This window comes from Pollachius pollachius (assembly GCF_949987615.1).
Source record: "Pollachius pollachius genome assembly, chromosome: 20".
Classification (NCBI taxonomy): domain Eukaryota; kingdom Metazoa; phylum Chordata; class Actinopteri; order Gadiformes; family Gadidae; genus Pollachius; species Pollachius pollachius.
Genome location: NC_136953.1, coordinates 7196705 through 7218106, shown reverse-complemented (window position 1 = coordinate 7218106; position 21402 = coordinate 7196705). Strand labels below are relative to the sequence as shown.

General features: G+C 48.1%; 1 protein-coding gene across 4 annotated transcripts in view; it reads left to right on the top strand.

Moving 5' to 3' along the window:
- LOC307091229 (phosphatidylinositol-binding clathrin assembly protein) overlaps positions 1-21402 on the top strand; it is a 56609-nt gene that overhangs the window by 23792 nt on the left and 11415 nt on the right. Inside the window, exons 7-17 of one of the 4 annotated variants that reach the window (XM_079758160.1) lie at positions 437-543; positions 2417-2458; positions 4736-4818; positions 5823-5946; positions 9581-9696; positions 10500-10600; positions 11073-11189; positions 16337-16474; positions 17231-17261; positions 17602-17746; positions 19497-19553. In XM_079758160.1, coding sequence (XP_079614286.1) covers positions 437-543; positions 2417-2458; positions 4736-4818; positions 5823-5946; positions 9581-9696; positions 10500-10600; positions 11073-11189; positions 16337-16474; positions 17231-17261; positions 17602-17746; positions 19497-19553 — 1061 coding nt within the window. Of the gene's footprint in view, positions 1-436; positions 544-2416; positions 2459-4735; positions 4819-5822; positions 5947-9565; positions 9697-10499; positions 10601-11072; positions 11190-16336; positions 16475-17230; positions 17262-17601; positions 17747-19496; positions 19554-21402 lie in introns of all 4 variants that reach the window. The other 3 variants (XM_079758161.1, XM_079758159.1, XM_079758162.1) reach the window with 3 other exon arrangements.

Sequence of the window (21402 nt, the reverse complement as noted above, 5' to 3'; positions counted from 1 at the left end):
ATCCGCCCTCTCTCTCGGCCTCTGTCTCGCTCTTTCTCTCTCACTCTGTCTCGCTCTGCTGTGTGGCTCTCTCACTCATTTCCCTCTCCCCCTGCTGTCTCTCGCTCTCTTTTTTTCTCCCTCTCTATGCCTTTCTCTCCTCTCTCCTCCCCCCACATTCCCCTTCTCCCCCCTCCTCCCCCTGCTCTTCTCTCATCCCCTCCTCTTTCCTCCCCTTCTTCTCCCCCCCTCCTCTCTCCTTCCTCCTCCTCCTCTTCCTCTCTCCCCCTCCTCCTTCTCCACCTCCTCCTCCTTATACTCCTCCTCCTCCTCTCTCCCCCTCCTCCTCCTCCTCCTCCTCCTCTCTCCCCCTCCTCTTCCTCCTCCTCTCTTCACCTCCTCCTCCTCCTCCTCTCTCCCCCTCCTCCGCCTCCTCCTCCTCCTCCTCCTCCTGTAGAAAAGTACTTTGACATGAAGAAGAATCAGTGTAAAGACGCGCTGGATATCTACAAGAAGTTCCTCTGTCGCATGACCAAGCTGTCCGAGTTCCTCAAAGTGGCCGAGGTACACACACGCGCACGCACGCACGCACGCGCGCACACACGCACACACGCATACGGACACACGCACCAAGATGTCAATCAAAGTGTCGCCTGGTTTTTAATTAGTCAGCGTTCTTTTCCCCCCCATCACCTGACATTTGCATTAAGCTGAATTGTGAATAAGCCTCCGACACCTTCCCCTGTGCCATACGTCAAAGCTTATATTAAATATTTGATGGATGATTTTCCCACAATCCTTGACAAATACTTTGACGCCAGTCCACATATTTAACTAAGCCCCGAGGGATGAGGCTTTGACAACGCTGTAGACTTAGACCGTCAGAGGTAAATACACCCTTCTTATATATGGGGCAGCAAGTAAACATGAATCAAATGAGTATTGATTCATTAATGTGTTTGATCAACAGTTCCCGAGAATGAAAACAAAACCCGGCCCACTTAAAGGCGTAAGAAACAAGTTGTACTGCTTCAGTGGGGCTGTCGCATTCCCTCGTATTTTGGGTCCACTTTTTAAATCGACTGTCGATCAGAGATCGCAATCGGGAAAATGTGATGACGCACTTGTGTAACTGCGACGGAGTTACTTCAAAACAATCAAACGTAAGTTTCCCTGTGAGCAGCGCAGTCGCGATAAGACACGACACGCCCAGAACCGACACACCTGGGTGAACGGGACAGAGTTTGATCCGAACCCAGAGCTGAATCCATGAGGGTGGGTTCAACCTAGCTAGCTAGCGACTAGTGCGCTAGCTAGCTAACTTGCGCCCTACTTCATTTCTGCTGACCAACCAACACACAGACACAGCCAGACGACCACACCTGGGCCTGCCCTGACTGGCCCACTTAAGCTGTTGACACACACACACACGCACATACATAAACAAACACAAACAAACACACAAAATATACCCTAAGATGGTATCTCTCTCTCTCTCACTGTCTCTCTTACTGTCTCACTCTCTCTCTCTCTTCTGTCTGCCTATCCACACGCACCCCCCCACCGGGTGAATTAGCATACAGAACGTTACAATTAGAGTAATGACCTATGAATTAAATAAGTCTCCTTCTGCTTCCTGATAATTAAACATTTCTCCTGTCGACTCACTTTCACAATCCTGCGAAATTTAGTGTGCGTTTTTATTGAGGACATTTTGTCTGCAACAAGATGAAAAAAGAGACTTTAGAACAGGATTCAGCTGTCAAGCATAAAATAATTCACGATTCAGGAATAGATATATTTAGAAAATATAAGTTTGGAAAAATGTGTTGTGAATAAACTTTGAACTAATAACTATGTTATTTATGAATAATTGGAATTTATGGTAAAATACGATTTGTGTCTGTCTGTACACCAGGGGCAACCAATTGAACTTTAAAAGGAGTTTAAAAACTGTTTAAAATAGTTTTCGTACTTAATCAACAACTATTCAGTGATGACAATTAAAACCTTACTTACTTGTTACAGTTAATTTTGCTAAATGTCGTTCAGTGTGTTTTATATGTGTCGTATCGAACATTATCACACTCAATATAAATGTTAGTCTAACATACGTGTTCGGAAGACGGCCTCTTGTTTTCCAAAACGTTTTTTAAGTGTTCAGAAATCCGTCTTAATCACTGCCATTCATCAGCCAACTCTTCCTCATTGGTCACACATCGTCCAATCATCATCCAGTCCAGAGTTTTCTTCACTTGGTTATTTCAGTTGTTTCTGTTGAGTTCCACCACCACCGCCACATGAAGTAATAACTTATTTTCTTTCATTTGATCCCCCTCTTTCTTTTTGTTTTCCTCTTCATCCCCCTGTTCCTTCCTTCTTCTGTTGTTTTGTTCTTGTTTGTTTTTTGTTTGTTTTGTTTTTTTGGTGATAACAGCAAGTTGGAATAGATCAGGGTGACATCCCCGATCTCTCACAGGTCAGTGTACATCTCACCATACTCTCTCTACATCTCACCGCCTTTCTCTCACTATACCCTCAATACTTCTCTAACGCACCCCCTCAACATACTCTGTCTTTCTACTTCTCCCTCACTCTCTCTCCCTTTACCTCTCTCAACCTCTACCTCTGCCCCTCTCTCTCTCTCGCTCTCTCTCTCTCTCTCTCGCTCTCTCTCTTCTCTCTACCTCTACCTCTACCTCTCTCTCCATCCTCCTCATCTAACCTTAGCCTTTTATGTGGTCCATCCGTTCATGGCCTCATGTGTTTTCATCCACTCATCCATTCATAGCCTACGACTCTCCATCCAGCCCTCCTCGAGATGCCTTCCTGGCTCTACCTCTTTCATTCACTTCCTCTCTCTCTCCCTCCTTTCTCACTTTCATGAATCCTTCCATCGAACCTAACCAGACCTATGACTTGCTGTTGTGTTTTATTAACACACTCGTGATGATATTGAGATCACAAATGGCATGTTGAACGCTACAAACCTGTTCTAAGGTTAGTCAAGAAGGCTTTGAGGAAGAGATACGCACGCATGCAGGCACACGCGCACACACACACAAACACACACACACACACAGGCACAGCGTGTGTTATGAAGGTGAGCTGACTGTTGCCCTGTCGCCATGGCAACAGCCTGATCTGAAGACGTTGCTGCAGGTTCCTTGACCATCAGACTGTGACTTATTAAACTGCTTTAACTCGGCGCCTAGCATCCATAGGGCATCCTCATCGCCTAGCAACAAAGGGGCTTCCTCATCACCTAGCGACCAAGGGGCTTCCTTCTCGCTTAGCAACCAAGGGGCTTCCTCATCGCCTAGCAACAATAGGGCAGAGAGAGTAGAGATCCGCCCTGACACACACAAAAAAAGTGTGTTCACATTCCTGCGGGTTTGGCGAGAGAACTGACCCGGCCATATATATTTATAAAGTGAGAGAATGTATCGCTCCCTGCCAAAAGCAACTCCTGCTGCAAGCCGTTCCCCTTCTCCACTCTGGACCCTGATTGGTCCAGCAGGCGCTTGTAGTTTATTTTCCAATAAATACTCAATAATACTCAAAACAATCATAAGGTGTACACCTATAGGACACTGTGGTATTGGTCTTTGTTGTATTCAATTAATATTTTTAAAATTGAAAGATTATTTTTTTATTCATATATAAATTAAATGATATATATCTAGAAACGGTTCAAGAGTTTTAACACAATGTTATTGGCGCGATGGTGCCAGTGCCAATCAACCGACCATGAAAGCATGATCTTATAATTGAGGAATGAATTCATTAAGATTACTTTGGTTCGATTAATTAATATTCAAAAACACGCCATGATTGGATTTCCATGGTAGCGTAGCAACAGTGCTTAGTGGCGCTAGCGTAGCACGTACGGCCCGGTGGCTCGCTCTATTTTACAGCCTAAGGCTTGTTGAATGACGCCTGCTCCTTCTACCTACTGCTCCTATTCCTGCTCCTCGTCTCTGGTCTCTTCTCTACCGCCTCCTCATCTTACTCCTCCTTCTCCATGTATCTCTTTACTCCAAGTCTCCTCTCCTCCTCTCGCCTCCTTGTCCAGTCTGGTCTCGAACTGAAAGTGAGAATGTTTGATGCTTGTTGCCATGGTTACCCCCCGGAGCCCAACGCCCTCTGCTGCCTTCTACTGAGACTGGCGAAGTCAAGTGTGTGTGCGTGCGTGCATGCGTGTGTGCTTGTGGTTTGAACGTTAGGTCTGTGAGGTGGCAAACAACAGTCATTTGTTTGAAACAACATATATTCTTGTTGAAATGCTGACTGCTTCTTTTACCTCCTCCCTGGTTCACCTCCTCCTCCTCTATATCTCTTGTCCAACTCCTCCCTCCCTCTACCCCCTATTTCTCCTCCTACTCCTCTTCCTATCTGGTCTTACCCCTCCTCCTCCTCCACCTCCTCCATCTCCATCCCCCCTTACTCCTCCTCCTCTCCCTCCCTCCATCCCCCTTCCCACCTCCCTTCTTCCTCCTCCTCTTCCTCCCTTCCCCCCCTTCTCCTCCTCCCTTTCTCCCTCCTCCTCCTCCATCTCTCCCTCCTCCTCCTTCTCCTCCTCCTCCCTCTCTTCCTCCTCCTTCTCCTCCTCCTCCCTCTCTTCCTCCTCCTCCTCTCCCTCCTCCTCCTCCTCCCTCTCTCCCTCCTCCTCCTCCTCCTTCTCTCCCTCCTCCTCCTCCTCCCTCTCTCCCTCCTCCCTCTCTCCCTCCTCCTCCTCCTCCTCCTCCTCCTCCAGGCCCCCAGTAGTCTCCTGGATGCTCTGGAGCAGCACCTGGCCTCCCTGGAGGGGAGGAAGACCAAGGAGCTCAGCGCAGATAGGTACACACACACGTGCACACAGACACACGCACACAGGCACAGGTACACACACACACAAAGGCCTACAAACGCAGGCACACACAGGGACACACACATAGGAGCACACACACACACCGACACACACACACTCAAACACAAACGCACGTGCACACAGGCCCACACACACAGGCACACACACAGGCACAGGCACACACACGGGCACAAACAGGGGCACACACACACACACACACCCCGCCCCCTGAAGCTGGGCTCGGTGTACCCCACTAGGTACACAAACGTTCCCGACTGGGGGAATCACGGCGTCGGCAAAACAGCAGGGTGAACTCCAGACAGAGGGACCTGGAATACTCTCCACTGGGAAGTGAGGGGAGCAGCATAGTCTCACTGTTAGGGTGCTGGAGGAGATCATCTGAAAGAAAACAATGATTAGTTACATGGTGAACTGATTTAACGCACTGTTAACGCACTGTATCGAGTACGTTAGTACCACACCCCCCCCCCCCCCCAATGCGCTGTCCTCTGTTGACGTCATGGTCAGGTGGCTACTCACCCGCTCACAGACCGGGCACTGGTGTTTAACAACCCCACCTCGCCTGTCGCCCTGGTTCAATATTTAATAGGAGCGTTAGGAGGGCCCTGTTTACCTGTTGTCAAACACTCCCAGCACTGAATTACAGCAGAGACACAGAGGCTGAATACTTTATAGAAGAGTGTCGTGGAACAACCCATCTACTCAAATATCTAATGTCAACAGTTCCCTTGTCTATTATTCATGGTGCCTCTGTTTGCATTCTGATTCCTACTGCTCAGATACTAAACTTAGACTGTATTCTCCTTATATTCCGGCTGTCATCAGACTTTAACCCCCTTATAATCCTCCCACAACCCGACTGTAATCCCTTTATATTCTGACTGCAATCCCTTTATATTCTGACTGTATCCCCTTATACTCCGCCCTTAACCCGACGGAGACTCCGCCCCTAACCCTGTGACTCCGCCCCCAGGGCCTCCACGCTGTCCAGCGCTGTGTCGTCCCTGGCCACCACGGGGATGAGCTTCAGCCGCATGGACGAGAAGGAGAAGCAGCAGGCACTGGAGGAGGAGCAGGCCAGGCTGCAGGCCCTGAAGGTGACCACACACCCCCACCCTACCACCCTACTGCCCTACTACCCCCACCCCACTCTACTACCCCCACCCCCACCCGACTACACAGGGGAGGCTGTAGCAGCCAACACACGATGAGCTTTCAGCGTCGGGTGTCGCTGTTGTGTTACTACAGAGTTGAGCGCGCACACCCAACCTACCCCTCTTTTTCTTTTCTTTTCGATTTTTCATTCATTTTTATGCTTTATGAGAGAGTGGGGTAGACAGGAAGGTATGGGAGAGAGAGGGGAAGACCTGCAGCAAAGGACCACAGGCAGGAATCGAACCCGGGTCGCTGCGTTCAAGACTGCCTTGACGGTACGTGCTCTACGCGGTGAACCCCCCAGATGCCCCGGCCTTCTTTTTCTTAGTTATTAAATGAACGCAATAAGTATTACCAAGAAGTGCCACACAAAATAATATACCCAATTCCGCTTCCATAGTACCAGTAGACAAACACACAAACAAAGTAAAGGACAACGTGGGGAACTAACTCCAGATTCTGGGCTCTGCTGCCAGCTGGTTATGTTTTAAATACCTTGGCACTTCCAGCGCCTGCAGGAATCCAAGTCGCTCCCAGCCCCAGTTTTAAGTCTTTAATCAACTCAACTTAATTCAACAAACCTTGGAGGGGTTTTTCTTTTTTTAAGGAGAGAGAGAGCGCGAGAGAGTGTTAACACCCAGGGCACCAAGATCGTTAGAGTACAAATCACCGAGCTCCATTGGCTTGGTCGCTACTCAACTATCTATGTTCTCTTTTTATATGCCACTGTCAAAGGTTATTCTCGAAATGGCAGCTTTTTCAGAATGTCGTGCTACTCGCTAGCAAGGACCCAGTCGAGGGCTTAGCACGGCTAGCATGTTGCTATGGGTACGCTGGAGACGGCAGTAGAAGCAGTTTGCGTCTGCATAGAGAGTGGCGGAGCATTATGCAAGGTGAGAGCACTCGTATAAGCAGGTTATTAATGCATTATTTATTGAATTTATTTATAGCTTCTGCTTCTGCAGACAGGGAATCCTTGGAAACAGTATTTGGAAGCGAGTGAACAACCTTAACCGAGTGCACGTACCCAAAGCAACCGGGTGAAGTAACAGTAAACATAAAACAAGTTTGGACATAATATTAATAGAACAAAGTTTAACTATTTTGTATGATTTAGAAGCCACAGTATCTGAGAGTGTCAGAATGTAGATGGTGAGAAAAATCTATAAGCAATTAGTTTTATGAGCGCAGAACTATTGGTAAAACCCCTCTGGGAAATAGGTATGGAATTCATACCAGCTCGGATCATGAGGGCTGAATCATATGGGTAGCTTTTATACCCTGATCAGTAGGCTGACAAAGTCTCTGGCTTTGTCAGAAACGTTCCGAGCCCTGATTTAATCTTTTAATAAAGTGTTGAGGCAAGACCTCAAATGGCCGTTTGTTCTGGAAGTTTGTTCCAGATACGTGGTGGTAGATAAAACTGAAAGCCTTCAGCCTGCTTGGTGTGAACCTGGGGGGGGGGGAGTAGGCAGTCCACGGTGACCTGAGAGGTGTTCAAGAACAGTGAGAGCTTTGTCTTAGGTAATGTTCAAGACGACTGGAGTAGTAAAAGAACAAGATGGCAGAGGATCTGTTATCGTGGAAGATTGTGGCCCTGGCTGTGGTGTTTGGAGGTATTCCCAGCAGCCTCTGGTCTTGGTTTATGGGAAAGGAATTTTATGAATTTTCTGGCCACTGTGCTGGCATGTTATTGGGTGTCCAGGTGCACTTCTTCTGCAGAAAGAACTGAAACTATAAAGAACTGTAACTGGAAAGAACTGCAGCTATCAAGTACGACAACTATAAAGAACTACAGCTGTCCAGAACAACAGCTATAAAGACCTACAACTAGAAGTTACCACTAGAAAGAACTATAAGTAGACAGAACTACAATTAGAAAGAACTACAGCAAGGAAGCACTAAAGCTAGAACGAACTACAGCTAGAATGAACTACAACTAGAACAAACTACAAATAGAAAGAACTACAACTAGACCGAACTTCAACTAGACAGAAATTCAACTAGAACAAACCATGACTACTAGAACTAACATTTAGTTATTGTAGTTGAAGTAGTTCAATTTTGTGTTGCGGTAGTTGAAGTCGAGTTTGAGGTTAAGTTAAGGTTAGTTAAGGTTACAGTGGGTTGTTTTGGTTGAACAGATTTAGCAGCGTGTTTTCCTGTGAGAGCTTACTGATATCTTATCAGGAGGTCCTGGCTGCTTCCTGAGTCAAGCTCAGTCTGGCAGCCCACTGCCCGAAAGTCAAGTGGGAAATATCTTTGCGTGTGTGTGTGTGTGTCCAGTTGAGTGCATCAGGTTGATTTAAAATACAAACACGTCTCCTGTCCTACATGCTTTCCTGGTTGTGTGTCTGTGTGTGTGTGTGTGTGTGTGTGTGTGAGAGAGATAAAGAGATGATTATTTACTGTGTGCTCTCAGTTGAGAGAGAGAGAGAGAGAGAGAGAGAGAGAGATGTGCGCAGAGGTCGTCCAAATACTTTACCCCAGCTGTCTGTGTGCTCTGTTCTCCGTATGGACCTCACACACACACACACCCAGGCGGAGCCCAGCTGGGACTCAGACAGTGACACTGGTTCCATTAGCACCTGAGGACGCGGACCGAGTGTAGATGCTCTGGCAGAGCCCCACCGCCGATGCACTCCACACTCCTCTTAAGAAATCCATCTCCTAAAACAACCTTTCTCTGACGGCGCCGCGATGTTAACACCTCAGCCCGGAGCCAGGAGCACCCGGCCGTGTCGGGACGCCCAGTCCACGTCCAGCGTAGACGAGAGGGGTGCAGGCATCGAGTACAGTACACGCTGCACTCACACGCCATGTGCTCGAGAAAGTATGGTTGGCCTCGTAGCATAGTTCATATTGTGAGGTTCATCTTGTATTTAGCGATGACTTAGGCAGATAGTGATTATGGAACGTGAAAAGCACTCTGATTGGCTTAGGATATAGCCAATGAGGCACAGTGAATCATCAGCGTCAGAAGGGTAGAGTTAGGTTAAATACCACGATCTGGCCAAAATATGACGTAGGCCGTTATGCTATGAGGCTAACAATAAGATGATGTTTCCTTTCTGTGTGGCGCTACAAATATGAAAGAAAATTCTGTCCATCACACATCTGGGTGGACTCTCCCACTTGTGATGTCACAAATGGATTTTGAAATGGCTCATAATGTCTGACTAAAGTCACCCTGGTGGTCTGATCAGGGCGCCCTTAATGTTGGTGTTTTGCTGGTGCCTGTACAGCTTGGACCAGAGTGGACATCGCCCCATGGTTCAATAGCTCTTAGCTCAGTGGTTGCAGTTGCCTTAATGTGTGTTTGAGTCGACAAGTGATGAATATGAGGTAGTTGGGCCCTAATGCATTTGAATGACTCTAATTGGCTCCGAGTTGCTGCCAAAGGGGAACAGAAATGTAAATATGTACTTAAAATGACAGGGAGGTCCAATTTTGTAAGCAAAAATGCTAATGTATTGGTCTATGTTTGCTTTTGTGTGTGTGTGTGTGTGTGTGTGTGTGTGTGTGTGTGTGTGTGTGTGTGTGTGTGTGTGTGTGTGTCAGGACCAGCGTCTGAAGGAGATGAACACGCAGACTCCGCCCTCCTCCTCCCCAAGCAGCCTATCAGTGAGCAGCGGCAACAACAACCACGTCACACACAGCTCAGAGTTCTTCACACCGACGCCATCCAACAGGTACGCACACACACACACCAGAACACACACACACCAGAACACATACACACACACACACACACACACCAGAACACACACACACACAGGCACATGCACAAGTCAATTCAATTTTCTTTGCCCTTAATCACAGTTACAGTCTCAAGGGGCTTCACAGGCCATATCTTTATGACGCCCCCCCCCTAACCAAAGACCCCCAGAGGGCAAGAAAAACTCCCTTAATTATGAAGGAAGAATCCTTGAGAAGGAATGCAGGGTGGGGGATCCCAGAGTACAGGGAGTACAGACATACAGGCTGATTTATGTACGTGAGGTCAGACACGCACACTCACACACACACACACAGGCACACACACACACACAGACAGACACACAGACAAAAACACACAAGCAGACAGATAGACTATTGTGTGAAGTTCCCCTCTGCAGCCCATCACCTTCATGATCCTGACAGATATTTATGTTTTATATTTATAATGCAGACATCAATAAAGACGGTGAGCCAATGCAAACATCTAGTAGACTTTCTGATGAATGGATTCTGGTGGTGAAAACCAACTTTCTCTCTTTTATCTCCTGTTTATTTACATTTACATTTAAATTTAGGGCATTTAGCAGACGCTTTTATCCAAAGCGACTTGCAATAAGTGCATTTGTTACAATAAGTACATTTGTCATAAGAAGTGAAACAATATATCAATGTCGGTACAGTTAAGATGTTCATAGAACCAAGTGCAAGTATATGTCTGTCTATCTCTGTCTGTATTGAAGGTTCTCTGTCTGTCCGTCTGTCTCTCCTCTCCCAGTATGCCCACTCTGAACAGCGACCTGTTCGACCTGCAGCCAGCGTTCATCCCTGCGGTGCACAGCAACCCCTCCTTAAACACCTCCACCAGTGCCTGGGGAGGTACTAGCACGCACACACACACACACACCTGTTAGCTAGGTGACATACATGTCACGAAGAACGCACTTAAAACAGACGCACAAACCGAGCGACAGGACGACCTGCCTACCTGCACAACCGCACACTCACTTACACAACTGTTCGTTGACGTATCCCTAGCCCTCGAGTGCATTTCACCGTGTGTGTCCCTCTGTCTCTACATGTACGCCCAGTGTATTCCCATTGATTCATGCTGCTATTTCCATACTATCATTAGCATCACGCTAATGCCTCCAAATTGGTAGCGGTGATGTGTTTGACATGCCCACCGCTCCAGAGTGGACTCCACTTAGAGCCTAATAGAGCTCCCACCGCCGTGAAGCCCTCCACCGCCTCTGATCACTCAGTCCTCGCGGGGTGGGGGGCATCACGATACCCTCACGGTGGAGGTGAATCGGGGCAGTAACGGCTGGTGTTTGCCTGTCCTCCCCAGGGATGGAGAACCAGTCGGTACCGCCTCCCGCCGCCGTTGCCATGGCGGTAGACTTTGACGCCGTGTTTGGGAATAAGGCCGCACCCCCGAGTAACAATGGCACTCAGCCTGCACCTGGTAAACCTCAGGGCCGCGCCTGCCCGTCCGCCCCGTCCGTCTGTCCCGTCTGTCGGTCAGATGAGCCGATGCTACTAAACCTAGCTTTACCTAACTGTAACTAACTCGCCTAACTCGCTTACCTCACGCTAACCCGAGCCTCCGGAACGACGCGTCCCCCGGTTCGTTCTTGTGCACCTGGGTGGTTTCCGTGGTTACAAGGCGCTTACACTCTTACCTGGGAAGTGCTTCTCGGGATTCAGTTGGGTCCTCAGAACTCTGTTCCAAGTGTCGGATCCTCATTAGGCTATATGCAGGAGCATTGGGCTCCCACTCTTCTTTGCTAGCACCTAGCTATGCCTCTGTTTATCACTGAGTGGGGGTCAGGGAGTGGACTGGACTCTGCCATGCATTGGCTCTGCGAGTTAATAGTATTAGATAACAGGGGGGGGGGGGAAGAGAGAGAGAGAGAGAGAGAGAGAGAGAGAGAGAGAGAGAGAGAGAGAGAGAGAGAGAGAGAGAGAGAGAGAGGAGTTAATGTTCCGATTCGGATTCCGAATACTTATAATCCTGGTGGGAAATCCTTGTTTCTCCACCGAAAAAAAGGGCTGTGTAGCAAAAAGTGAGAAAAACAGCAAGGCAATTAAGAATCACAGAGAAATATCAACACTTATAATGAAGCAGCAGGCCTGGTCCGGGTTAAACTGGTCTAAACGGGTTCTGGGTTCAGAATGGGTGCTGGGGGCTTCTGGGCTGGGAGCCGACTTAAGTACCTTCTAAAAATAAATCCTGTGTCACAGTCCCTACGCTACGACCATCGCTGCCGCTACTACCGCTGTGTGTGTGTGTGTGTGTGTGTGTGTGTGTGGCTCGTCTGCTTCATCACTTTTATCCTCTCTTGTGTTCGCTGCAGCCGTATGTACTGCTTCGTGTACGTTTTGTTTCTATGAATATCCGTCTCACTGCATTCGTCTGTGATCCTGTGTTGATGTGTGTAGGTGTGTGTGGACTGTCATCTTTATAGATTCCATCTGTCAGTTTCTATGTTATGGTTCACACCTTCCTGTTCTCTCGCTCTCTCCCATTCCTATCGCTCTCTTCTCTCTCCATCAGTCTTCACCAGACAAGAATCATCCAGGCAACTACTCTCCATCTGTCCCCCCTCTCCTCCCTCCTCCTTCCCCCCTCTCCTCTCCCTCTCCTCCCTCCACCCCTCTCCTCTTTCTCCTCCCTCCTCTCCCCTCTCCTTTCTCCTTCCTCCACCCCTCTCCTCTCCCCTCTCCTCCCTCCACCCCTCTCCTCTTTCTCCTCCCTCCACCCCTCTCCTCTCCCCTCTCCTCTTTCTCCTCCCTCCTCTCCCCTCATCTTTCTCCTCCCTCCACCCCTCTCCTCTCCCCTCTCCTCTTTCTGCTCCCTCCACCCCTCTCCTCTCCCCTCTCCTTTTTCTCCTCCCTCCACCCCTCTCCTCTCTCTCCTCCCTCCTCCTTCCTCCATCTCCTCTCTTCTCCTTCCCCTCTCCTCTCTCTCTCCTCTTTCTCCTCCCTCCACCCCTCTCCTCTCTCTCCTCCCTCCTCCTTCCTCCATCTCCTCTCTTCTCCTTCCCCTCTCCTCTCCCTCTCCTCTTTCTCCTCCCTACACCCCTCTCCTCTCTCCTTCCTCCATCTCCTCTCTTCTCCTTCCCCTCTCCTCTCTCTCCTCTTTCTCCTCCCTCCACCCCTCTCCTTTCTCTCCTCCCTCCTCCTTCCTCCATCTCCTCTCTTCTCCTTCCCCTCTCCTCTCCCCTCTCCTCTTTCTGCTCCCTCCTCCTTCCTCCATCTCCTCTCTTCTCCTTCCCCTCTCCTCTCTCTCTCCTCTTTCTCCTCCCTCCACCCCTCTCCTCTCTCTCCTTCCTCCATCTCCTCTCTTCTCCTTCCCCTCTCCTCTCTCTCTCCTCTTTCTCCTCCCTCCACCCCTCTCCTCTCTCTCCTCCCTCCTCCTTCCTCCATCTCCTCTCTTCTCCTTCCCCTCTCCTCTCTCTCTCCTCTTTCTCCTCCCTCCACCCCTCTCCTCTCTCTACTCCCTCCTCCTTCCTCCATCTCCTCTCTTCTCCTTCCCCTCTCCTCTCTCTCTCCTCTTTCTCCTCCCTCCACCCCTCTCCTCTCCCCTCTCCTTATTCTCCCTTGGATCCCTCTACTTTTTCTTCTTATCATCTCTGGTCCTTTTCTCATTCTGTCTCTTCAATACATGGTGATGAATTTATCTTTCATGAACATATTTTAAGGGAAATACTTTTGAATATATCTTTAATATATAACTTAAATATAAACAAAGTCACTCATCCTTGTGACCTCCACTGTACGTCTTCACTGTAAGTCACTTACAAGTGAATGGATAAGTTGGACGTTGGATAAAAGTGTTTGCTAAACGAGTCAATACTAAAACATATACATTTAACCACAGTACTGGTGTGTGTGTGTGTGTGTGTGTGTGTGTGTGTGTGTGTGTGTGTGCGCGTGTGCGCTGCTGGATGGATGGAATGTAATGGCCCCAGTTCTCAGAACTCTCCTCTCCTGACCACTCCTCACTCCTTTCACTCGCTCCTCAGTTCACGCCTTCCTTCCGTTTCTCCTTCACACATCCTCTTCTCCCTTTCTCCCCTTCCCTCTCCCTCTCTATCCTCTCTTTTCTCTCTATCGGTCATGCTTATATAGCCCTCTCCTTGTTGTTCCTTCTCTCTCTCACACTCTCTCTGTCTCTGTTTCTGCCTCTATCTCCTTCTCACTCTCATTCTCACTCACACTCTCTCTGCCTGTCTCTCTCTCTCTCTCTGCCCCTATCTCTCTGCCTCTCTCTCTCTCTCTCTGCCTCTCTTTCCCTCCCTCCCTTCTGTCTCTCTCCATCTCCCTGTGGTCTCCCTAGCCCTCTCGCCCAGCAGGAAATGTGTTTTCTGAATCTCCAGTGTCAGCATGGCTGTCACCCTGTCACGCTGTTTCCTAACCAAATATTAGTTCTCGCTGTCTTTTCTCCCACTGGTCCTCATTGCTTTCCTCCCCTTCCTCTCTCTCCCCTCCCCCTCTCTCTCCTTCAGCGCCTCCTTTCCCCTAACTCTCTCGCCCGCGGCTCCCCTGTGATTCGGTCTACACCATCCTGCCTCGCACGCCCATTCCTCTCCCCCCCCTTTTCCCCCTTTGATAGCGATCATTTATTTAAGCGGGTTCAGAAGTGATGACGCTTCACTCCAGTCCTGTGCGGAGTCCTTCCCTGTGTGTTCTGATCGCGTCTCGTTGATCTTCTATAACGGGATGACGGGGCGTCGTACGAATGACGTGAACCTGGGGCGGGCCAGGAGAGAGGATGTCCTCCTCGCGCCCTGACCACGTTCTCTTATACATTATGGAGGAGAGGTTGTAACCGACGGCGACTGCCTCTGAGCTACGGAGGGGACGTAGAGACGTAGAGAGGTGTAGCGACTGAGGAAACGTGCAAATCAACGGTATAGCTACGGCTTTAGCGGCTAGTCGACTCAATTATTATTCCCGGAGAAACAGAATGGCTTCCCCCTCCTGGCCAATCCCAGCGTCCCGGCCCTCGGAGCGGAGGTCATAAAGCAGGGTAACAGCCAACGGGGTCCCCCAGCGCTGCAGAAGCCCTGGCTGTTCCTCTATGGGTACCTCGGGGGGGGGGCTGTCTAGGGCCGGGGGGACGCAATTTGTTGGATCTGCAGGTTTACGCGGCACACAGAGGGCCGATAGCCCACACTGCTGCCCCTGAAACGCATCCGGACAAGCCTGCTAGTCAGCAGCCTGAACACCTCTGGGTTTCCGTGTGTGTGTGTGTGTGTGTGTGTGTGTGTGTGTGTGTGTGTGTGTGTGTGTGTGTGTGTGTGTGTGTGTGTGTGTGTGTGTGTGTGTGTGTGTGGGGGGGGGGTAAATGAATGTGCTTGGTAAGGGACTCTGAACGGAGATGACAGTTGGCTATTGGACGACGATGAAACAAGGTTAAAGCACAAAGTGTCAGGATAGACCAGTGGTAGGGTGTCTGACTCCCGGCTCAAAGGTTCTGGGTTAGTTCCTCAACGTCCACGCTCTACCTTGTTTGAATCCTAGAGCCAGATGACCCCCTAACCCCTACCTTCTCCTGAGTGACCTGTCACTGAACTCGATGTCTCTTCGGATAAAAACGTTGGCTAAACGAATAACGTATTCAAATGATAAAATAACGGAAGAACTTCCTAGTGTTACTCAGCAGCCATTCAAACGCAACCCAGTGACCTAGTGACATCTCGGTCATGCATGTCATCTCGGTGATGTTATAAAGCGTGAACATGGAGGAGGAAACAAACCAGAGATGTAGAAAGGAACTGTCCAGGAGGAAGGCAAGGACGGACTGAGAGAATAACAATATATAGATGGAGAGAGTGGAATAATGATCCATTTTGTGTTGTAATTGGTTCTTTGAGGCAGCTGCATGATGGTGAGTGTGTGTGTGTGTGTGTGCGTGTGTGAGTTTTCGCATTGCACAGCACATGCACTAATGTGCTTTCTAAGGCACTTTAGATTTAAGTGTCTCAGCTGGATTTTATGGTTCTCTCACTCTCTCTCCTTTCTCTTTTCTGCTTCTTTCACTCCTCTGCATTCTTTTATCAGACCATTCCCACTTCCTCCACACACGCACACACACACACATAGGTTTGGCCGCTGTAATATTCAGTCATTATCTGGATGAGTGCTGACATCAGAGGTCGTTAACACAGACAATTACACACACACACACACACACACACACACACACACACACACACACGTTCATCAGGAAATGACTCCTTGCCTCTTCTTCCCCAGGGCTGGAACAATCAATTTAATGGGGTCCTATTACACACTGGTCGGAGTCTACCTGACCTTTAGCCCTGCTGTCCTACACTACGCTAACATCTACTATCTAGATCTAAAGAGTGTAAACGGGACCACGGCTCTGAAGGAGCAGGTGGTGCATCTCTGGTCTATGTATTGATTGATTGATTGATGCATGTATTGACTCAATAGCTTTATTGATGTCTATATTATAAATATAAAATATAAATATCTGTTAGGATCATGGAAATGATGCAGAAGGGAGCTGGCCTGTATGTGTGTGTGTGTGTGTGTCCCTGAGTCTCACCAGTTCTACCTTGTGTGTGTGTGTGTGTGCAGGGTTTGACGCTCTGGGGGAGCTCCTGAAGCCCACCATGCCGGCCCACAGCGGCCCCCCTCCCCCCACCATGGCCTTCCACCCGGGGGCCAAGCTGCTGGCCTCAGACCTGGACTCCTCCCTCGCCAACCTAGTGGGCAGTATGTACACGCACGCACACACTTTGGCTCCAGACTTCGCTATTCGAATATAATTCGAATATCCAAAAAAAAAATCAATAAATGTTCAAACGAATATTAGGCAGGCCTTAATATTCTAACCTGTTATGGGCATTATTTTTTGTCAATGTCTTTGCTTGAACGTTGTTTTCAATTCAGATTCCGAGGCTTTTTCACGCCTGGTGAAGTTGTGAATCGCGAGCTCATTTGCAAGGCTATTGATGGTTATCTTGGCTCCTGTAGGTGGCGTGTGTATATATATATATATATATTTGAATATTAATATTAATGAACAAACAAACTTCGAATATGATTTTTGGGCAAAAATCAAAGCCCTAGCAAAGACCCACGCACGCACACACACACACTCCTCGACACACACACCTCGAAACACACACCTCCATACACGCTGGCACGCCTCGAAACACACCCGCCTCGAAAAACCCACACACCTCGAAACACACACTCACACCTCCAAACACACACGGTCACACCTCAACACACATTGACATGAATGTTGATTGTTCGATCACATGACTGAATGGCACACGACTATTAGCTTATAGCTTTCTAAATTTAAACCTTTGTACCACACCTTTTGACACCTCGCGAGTCGACGTGGCTGAAGGGATGTCCCATGATCCTTTGCACCACAGGGTGTGGGTTCTCTATCACATGACATGACATCTTAATTTAGTATGTTCACTATTTTTCTCTTCAACCTTCTCTCCTCTTTAGACCTGCAGTTCGGTGGGACACCCATCAAGAAGTAAGAATCTCAGTTCTGTCTGTCTCTCTTGCCCTACGACTGTCTGTCTGTATGTCTGTCTGTCTCTCTCTGGCCCTACGACTGTTGGTCTATCCCTCTGTCTGTCTGTCTGTCTGTCTGTCTGTCTCTCTCTGGCCCTACGACTGTTTGTCTATCCCTCTGTCTAGCTGTCTGTCTGTCTGGCTGTCTCTGTCTCTCTATGGCCCTACGACTGTTGGTCTATCCCTCTGTCTGGCTGTTTGTCTGTCTGTCTTCCTGTCAGTCCACAATGCATCTGAAAGCGCGTGGTCGTAGCATCACCGAAGATAACGGTGAAGGTTTGCTTGTTTTCGCGGCGCTGTTCGCTGCTGTTCAGGCCCGACATGCAGTGGAGCCAGCAGGGGGAGAAGAAGCTGACCGGGGGCCACAACTGGCAGAACAAGACCATGTCCACCACGCCCTGGAGCTCCGCCCCCATGGCCCCCCAGCCCATGCCCGTACCAGTGGTAACCAGACGCGAGCGCTACTAGCATGCTAATGCACGATGACACACCCAAAGACAATGGGGGGCACAAGCACTTCTAGCATGCCACCGGCAAGCTAGTTAGTAGTGTGCTACCTTCATTCTAATATGCAGTAATATACCCAAACACATTAGAACAACATGACCCCCCATTAAAACCACTTTAACGTTTACAATTGTCAACCCTATTTCAATGAATCGTTGATTTGCAATCATCATTTTATGATCTTTGTGGAGTAAGAAAATATGTATAGATAAAATATAAATATACTTTGTGAACTCAATGTATTTATGATAAAAACGACTATAAAAACGACTCATCGAAATCGGTTTGACAAACGTTAACGTTGTAGTGGTTTTATCCAGATAAAGCACAGCTCCTCTGTTGACTTGTATTTGTTTACAGGCCAGTCTGGGCCTCTCAAATATGGAGGCAACGGTACCTATCAGAGCCACGGGTTGAAACTGCAATGCAATGTCTATGTATGTCCGTCCATGGAGGAATCACTTGCACTCTTAGCATGTGTGTGTGCATGAGTGATAGTGCTGTGATCTCGGTACTGTTTTTTCTGGCTGACCACCGTGGTTTGTCACTAACCCTACCTTTACAATCTTTCACTCTCTCTTCCTCTCCTTTGTTCTCTCCGTCCCATGTCTTTGTACTCACCTCTTGTCCCTCCTGTCTCCCTCTCACGTTTTCTAATCTCTCTCCTTTCATTTCTGTGTATGTCATCCCATCGTCCATCCTCTCTCTCTCTCTCTCTCGTGATCTCCTCTTCCATGACCCTGTCCTGTTTGTTTCTCCTCCTGTGTTCTCTCTCTCTGCTGTTCTGCCTCCTCATGTCCTCCTCTTCCTTCCTTCCCTTGTGCTCCCATCTCCACTTGACCTCTTTTTAATCCCATCCCTTGTTGTTTTGCCTGGTCATCCCTGCTGTCTCTTTCTTCTATCCTCCCCCCTCTCCTCTAAATCTCTCTATCATTGTTTCCTTTTTATACTTGTCGTTGTTTGGTATGTTTTTTAATTCCCTCTTGCTCTCCTTCATCCATCTCCTCATTCTTTCATCCTTTCATTTATTTTTCATTTCATTAATCTTTATGATTCCACACCTTCGTTCCTTTGTTGATTCCTCCCTTTATTTCCTTCTCATTTTTTCCTTCTGTCTCCTTTCCCTCCCACTCCCACTCCCTCTCTTTCTCCCTCCCACCCACCCAACCACCCTGTCCCTCCCTCACCCTCTGTCCCGGTGTTTTCTCTGTGTGCTGCAGAATGGCTTGTTCTATACTAGTTATGTAAGTATAAGTACTGCTTTAGCACCCCTAACCTAGTCACTGTTACCACACCTCCGTTTTCCATCCTCTCAAAGGTAACAGCCACTCAGGTGTGTGTGTGTGTGTGTGTGTGTGTGTGTGTGTGTGTGTGTGTGTGTGTGTGTGTGTGTGTGTGTGTGTGTGTGTGTGTGTGTGTGTGTGTGTGTGTGTCTGGTTTAATGTTTGACAGGACTTTATTGTTCCTGGGGCAAATTATTGATGCATAGCATCAACAATTTGCTCCGCACAAGGTGATTGAATATATGTAATAAGTATAGTAAGGCAAAACACATATTGAAAATGTGCAAAGACTAGGGGTTTGTTTACAGTTGGCATTTTAAGTAGGAAATACAGTATGCATGAACACAAAATATGCGTAACTGTGTGCGTTTGTGCCTCTCTAACTTCTGGTGTCTCGTACACAGAGTCCATCTCCCATGGCGTTTCCCATGGCAACACCACAAGTGCCTGTTTATGGAATGGTGAGTACACACACACACACACACATACTGGTTTTCATAAATCATGAGGACGACCATCACTTGTGAGAACCACCCTTTCTAGAGGTTTTAGAGAGCTGAAAAAAATTCAGTAAACTTGCCATAGCTTAGTTAAACTGTACATGCCTTCAAAACTCTGAAATGATGGTGTAAACAGGCTTTATGGGGGCTTTCAGGTATTTATGTAAATGATAAATGCTTTATCATTTACATAAATTAGAATATTTCACACAGATTATTTGGTGACTAATGGGGACCTACATTTGAATAACACAATGAAAATAGTATAGCCCGAGGGAAAAAGGTGTTTTAACCTCTTAAGTCTGAGAGCCCCTGGTACCAGGGGCGGCCATGCCCTCTGCAAATTTTCCTCTTTGCCACCCTCACACATGGGAGGGATCTCCCAAACAGGTGTAGGTCCACAGTAAATAGCACCAGAGACGGATGGAGAATTAGATGCTTTATTTTTAAAAGTATACCAGCACATAGCATAGACACAGTTAATCATGCACAGACTCAAGCCATCAAGAGTGCCGTTAATACATGTCAGAACCTGCTGGTGTGTCCTTGGGGGCCAGGAAGAGGCATCAAGATACAGAATACTCTGTAGGTGGTGAAGAAGTTAAAGCTGTGTCACGCTTTGAACTACACACTTTTTCCATCTAGTGTCGACTGGGTTTTTGGATTGTCGGTGCCGGTGAAGTAGCATTAATAATCGGTTAATGCTACTTCAACGGCACCGACAATACAAAAACCCAGTCGCTGGGTTTTTGGATTGTCGGTGGGGGATCAAAGCGTGACACTTTGAACCCAGTCGACACTAGATGGAAAAAGTGTGACACAGCGAACTACACACTTTTTTCATCCAGTGTCGACTGGGTTCAAAGCGTCACGCTTTGAACCCAGTCGACACTAGATGGAAAAAGTGTGTAGTTCGCTGCGTCACGCTTTGAACCCAGTCGACACTAGATGGAAAAAGTGTAGTTCAAAGCGTGACACAGCGAACTATACACTTTTTTCATCCAGTGTCGACTGGGTTCAAAGCGTCACGCTTTGAACCCAGTCGACACTAGATGGAAAAAGTGTGTAGTTCGCTGCGTCACGCTTTGAACTACACACTTTTTCCATCCAGTTCAAAGCGTGACGCTTTGAACCCAGTCGACACTAGATGGAAAAAGTGTCGTTGAAAGCGTGACGCAGCGAACGACACTTTTTCCATCTAGTGTCGACTGGGTTTTTGGATTGTCGGTGCCGTTGAAGTAGCATTAATAATCGTTTACTACTTCAACGGCACCGACAATCCAAAAACCCAGTCGACACTAGATGGAAAAAGTGTGTAGTTCAAAGCGTCACGCTTTGAACCCAGTCGACACTAGATGGAAAAAGTGTAGTTCAAAGCGTGACACAGCGAACTACACACTTTTTTCATCCAGTGTCGACTGGGTTCAAAGCGTCACGCTTTGAACCCAGTCGACACTAGATGGAAAAAGTGTGTAGTTCGCTGCGTCCCGCTTTGAACCCAGTCGACACTAGATGGAAAAAGTGTGTAGTTCGCTACTACACACTTTTTCCATCCAGTTCAAAGCGTGACGCTTTGAACCCAGTCGACACTAGATGGAAAAAGTGTGTAGTTCGCTGTGTCACGCTTTGAACCCAGTCGACACTAGATGGAAAAAGTGTCGTTCAAAGCGTGACACAGCGAACTACACACTTTTTTCATCCAGTGTCGACTGGGTTCAAAGCGTCACGCTTTGAACCCAGTCGACACTAGATGGAAAAAGTGTGTAGTTCGCTACTACACACTTTTTCCATCCAGTTCAAAGCGTGACGC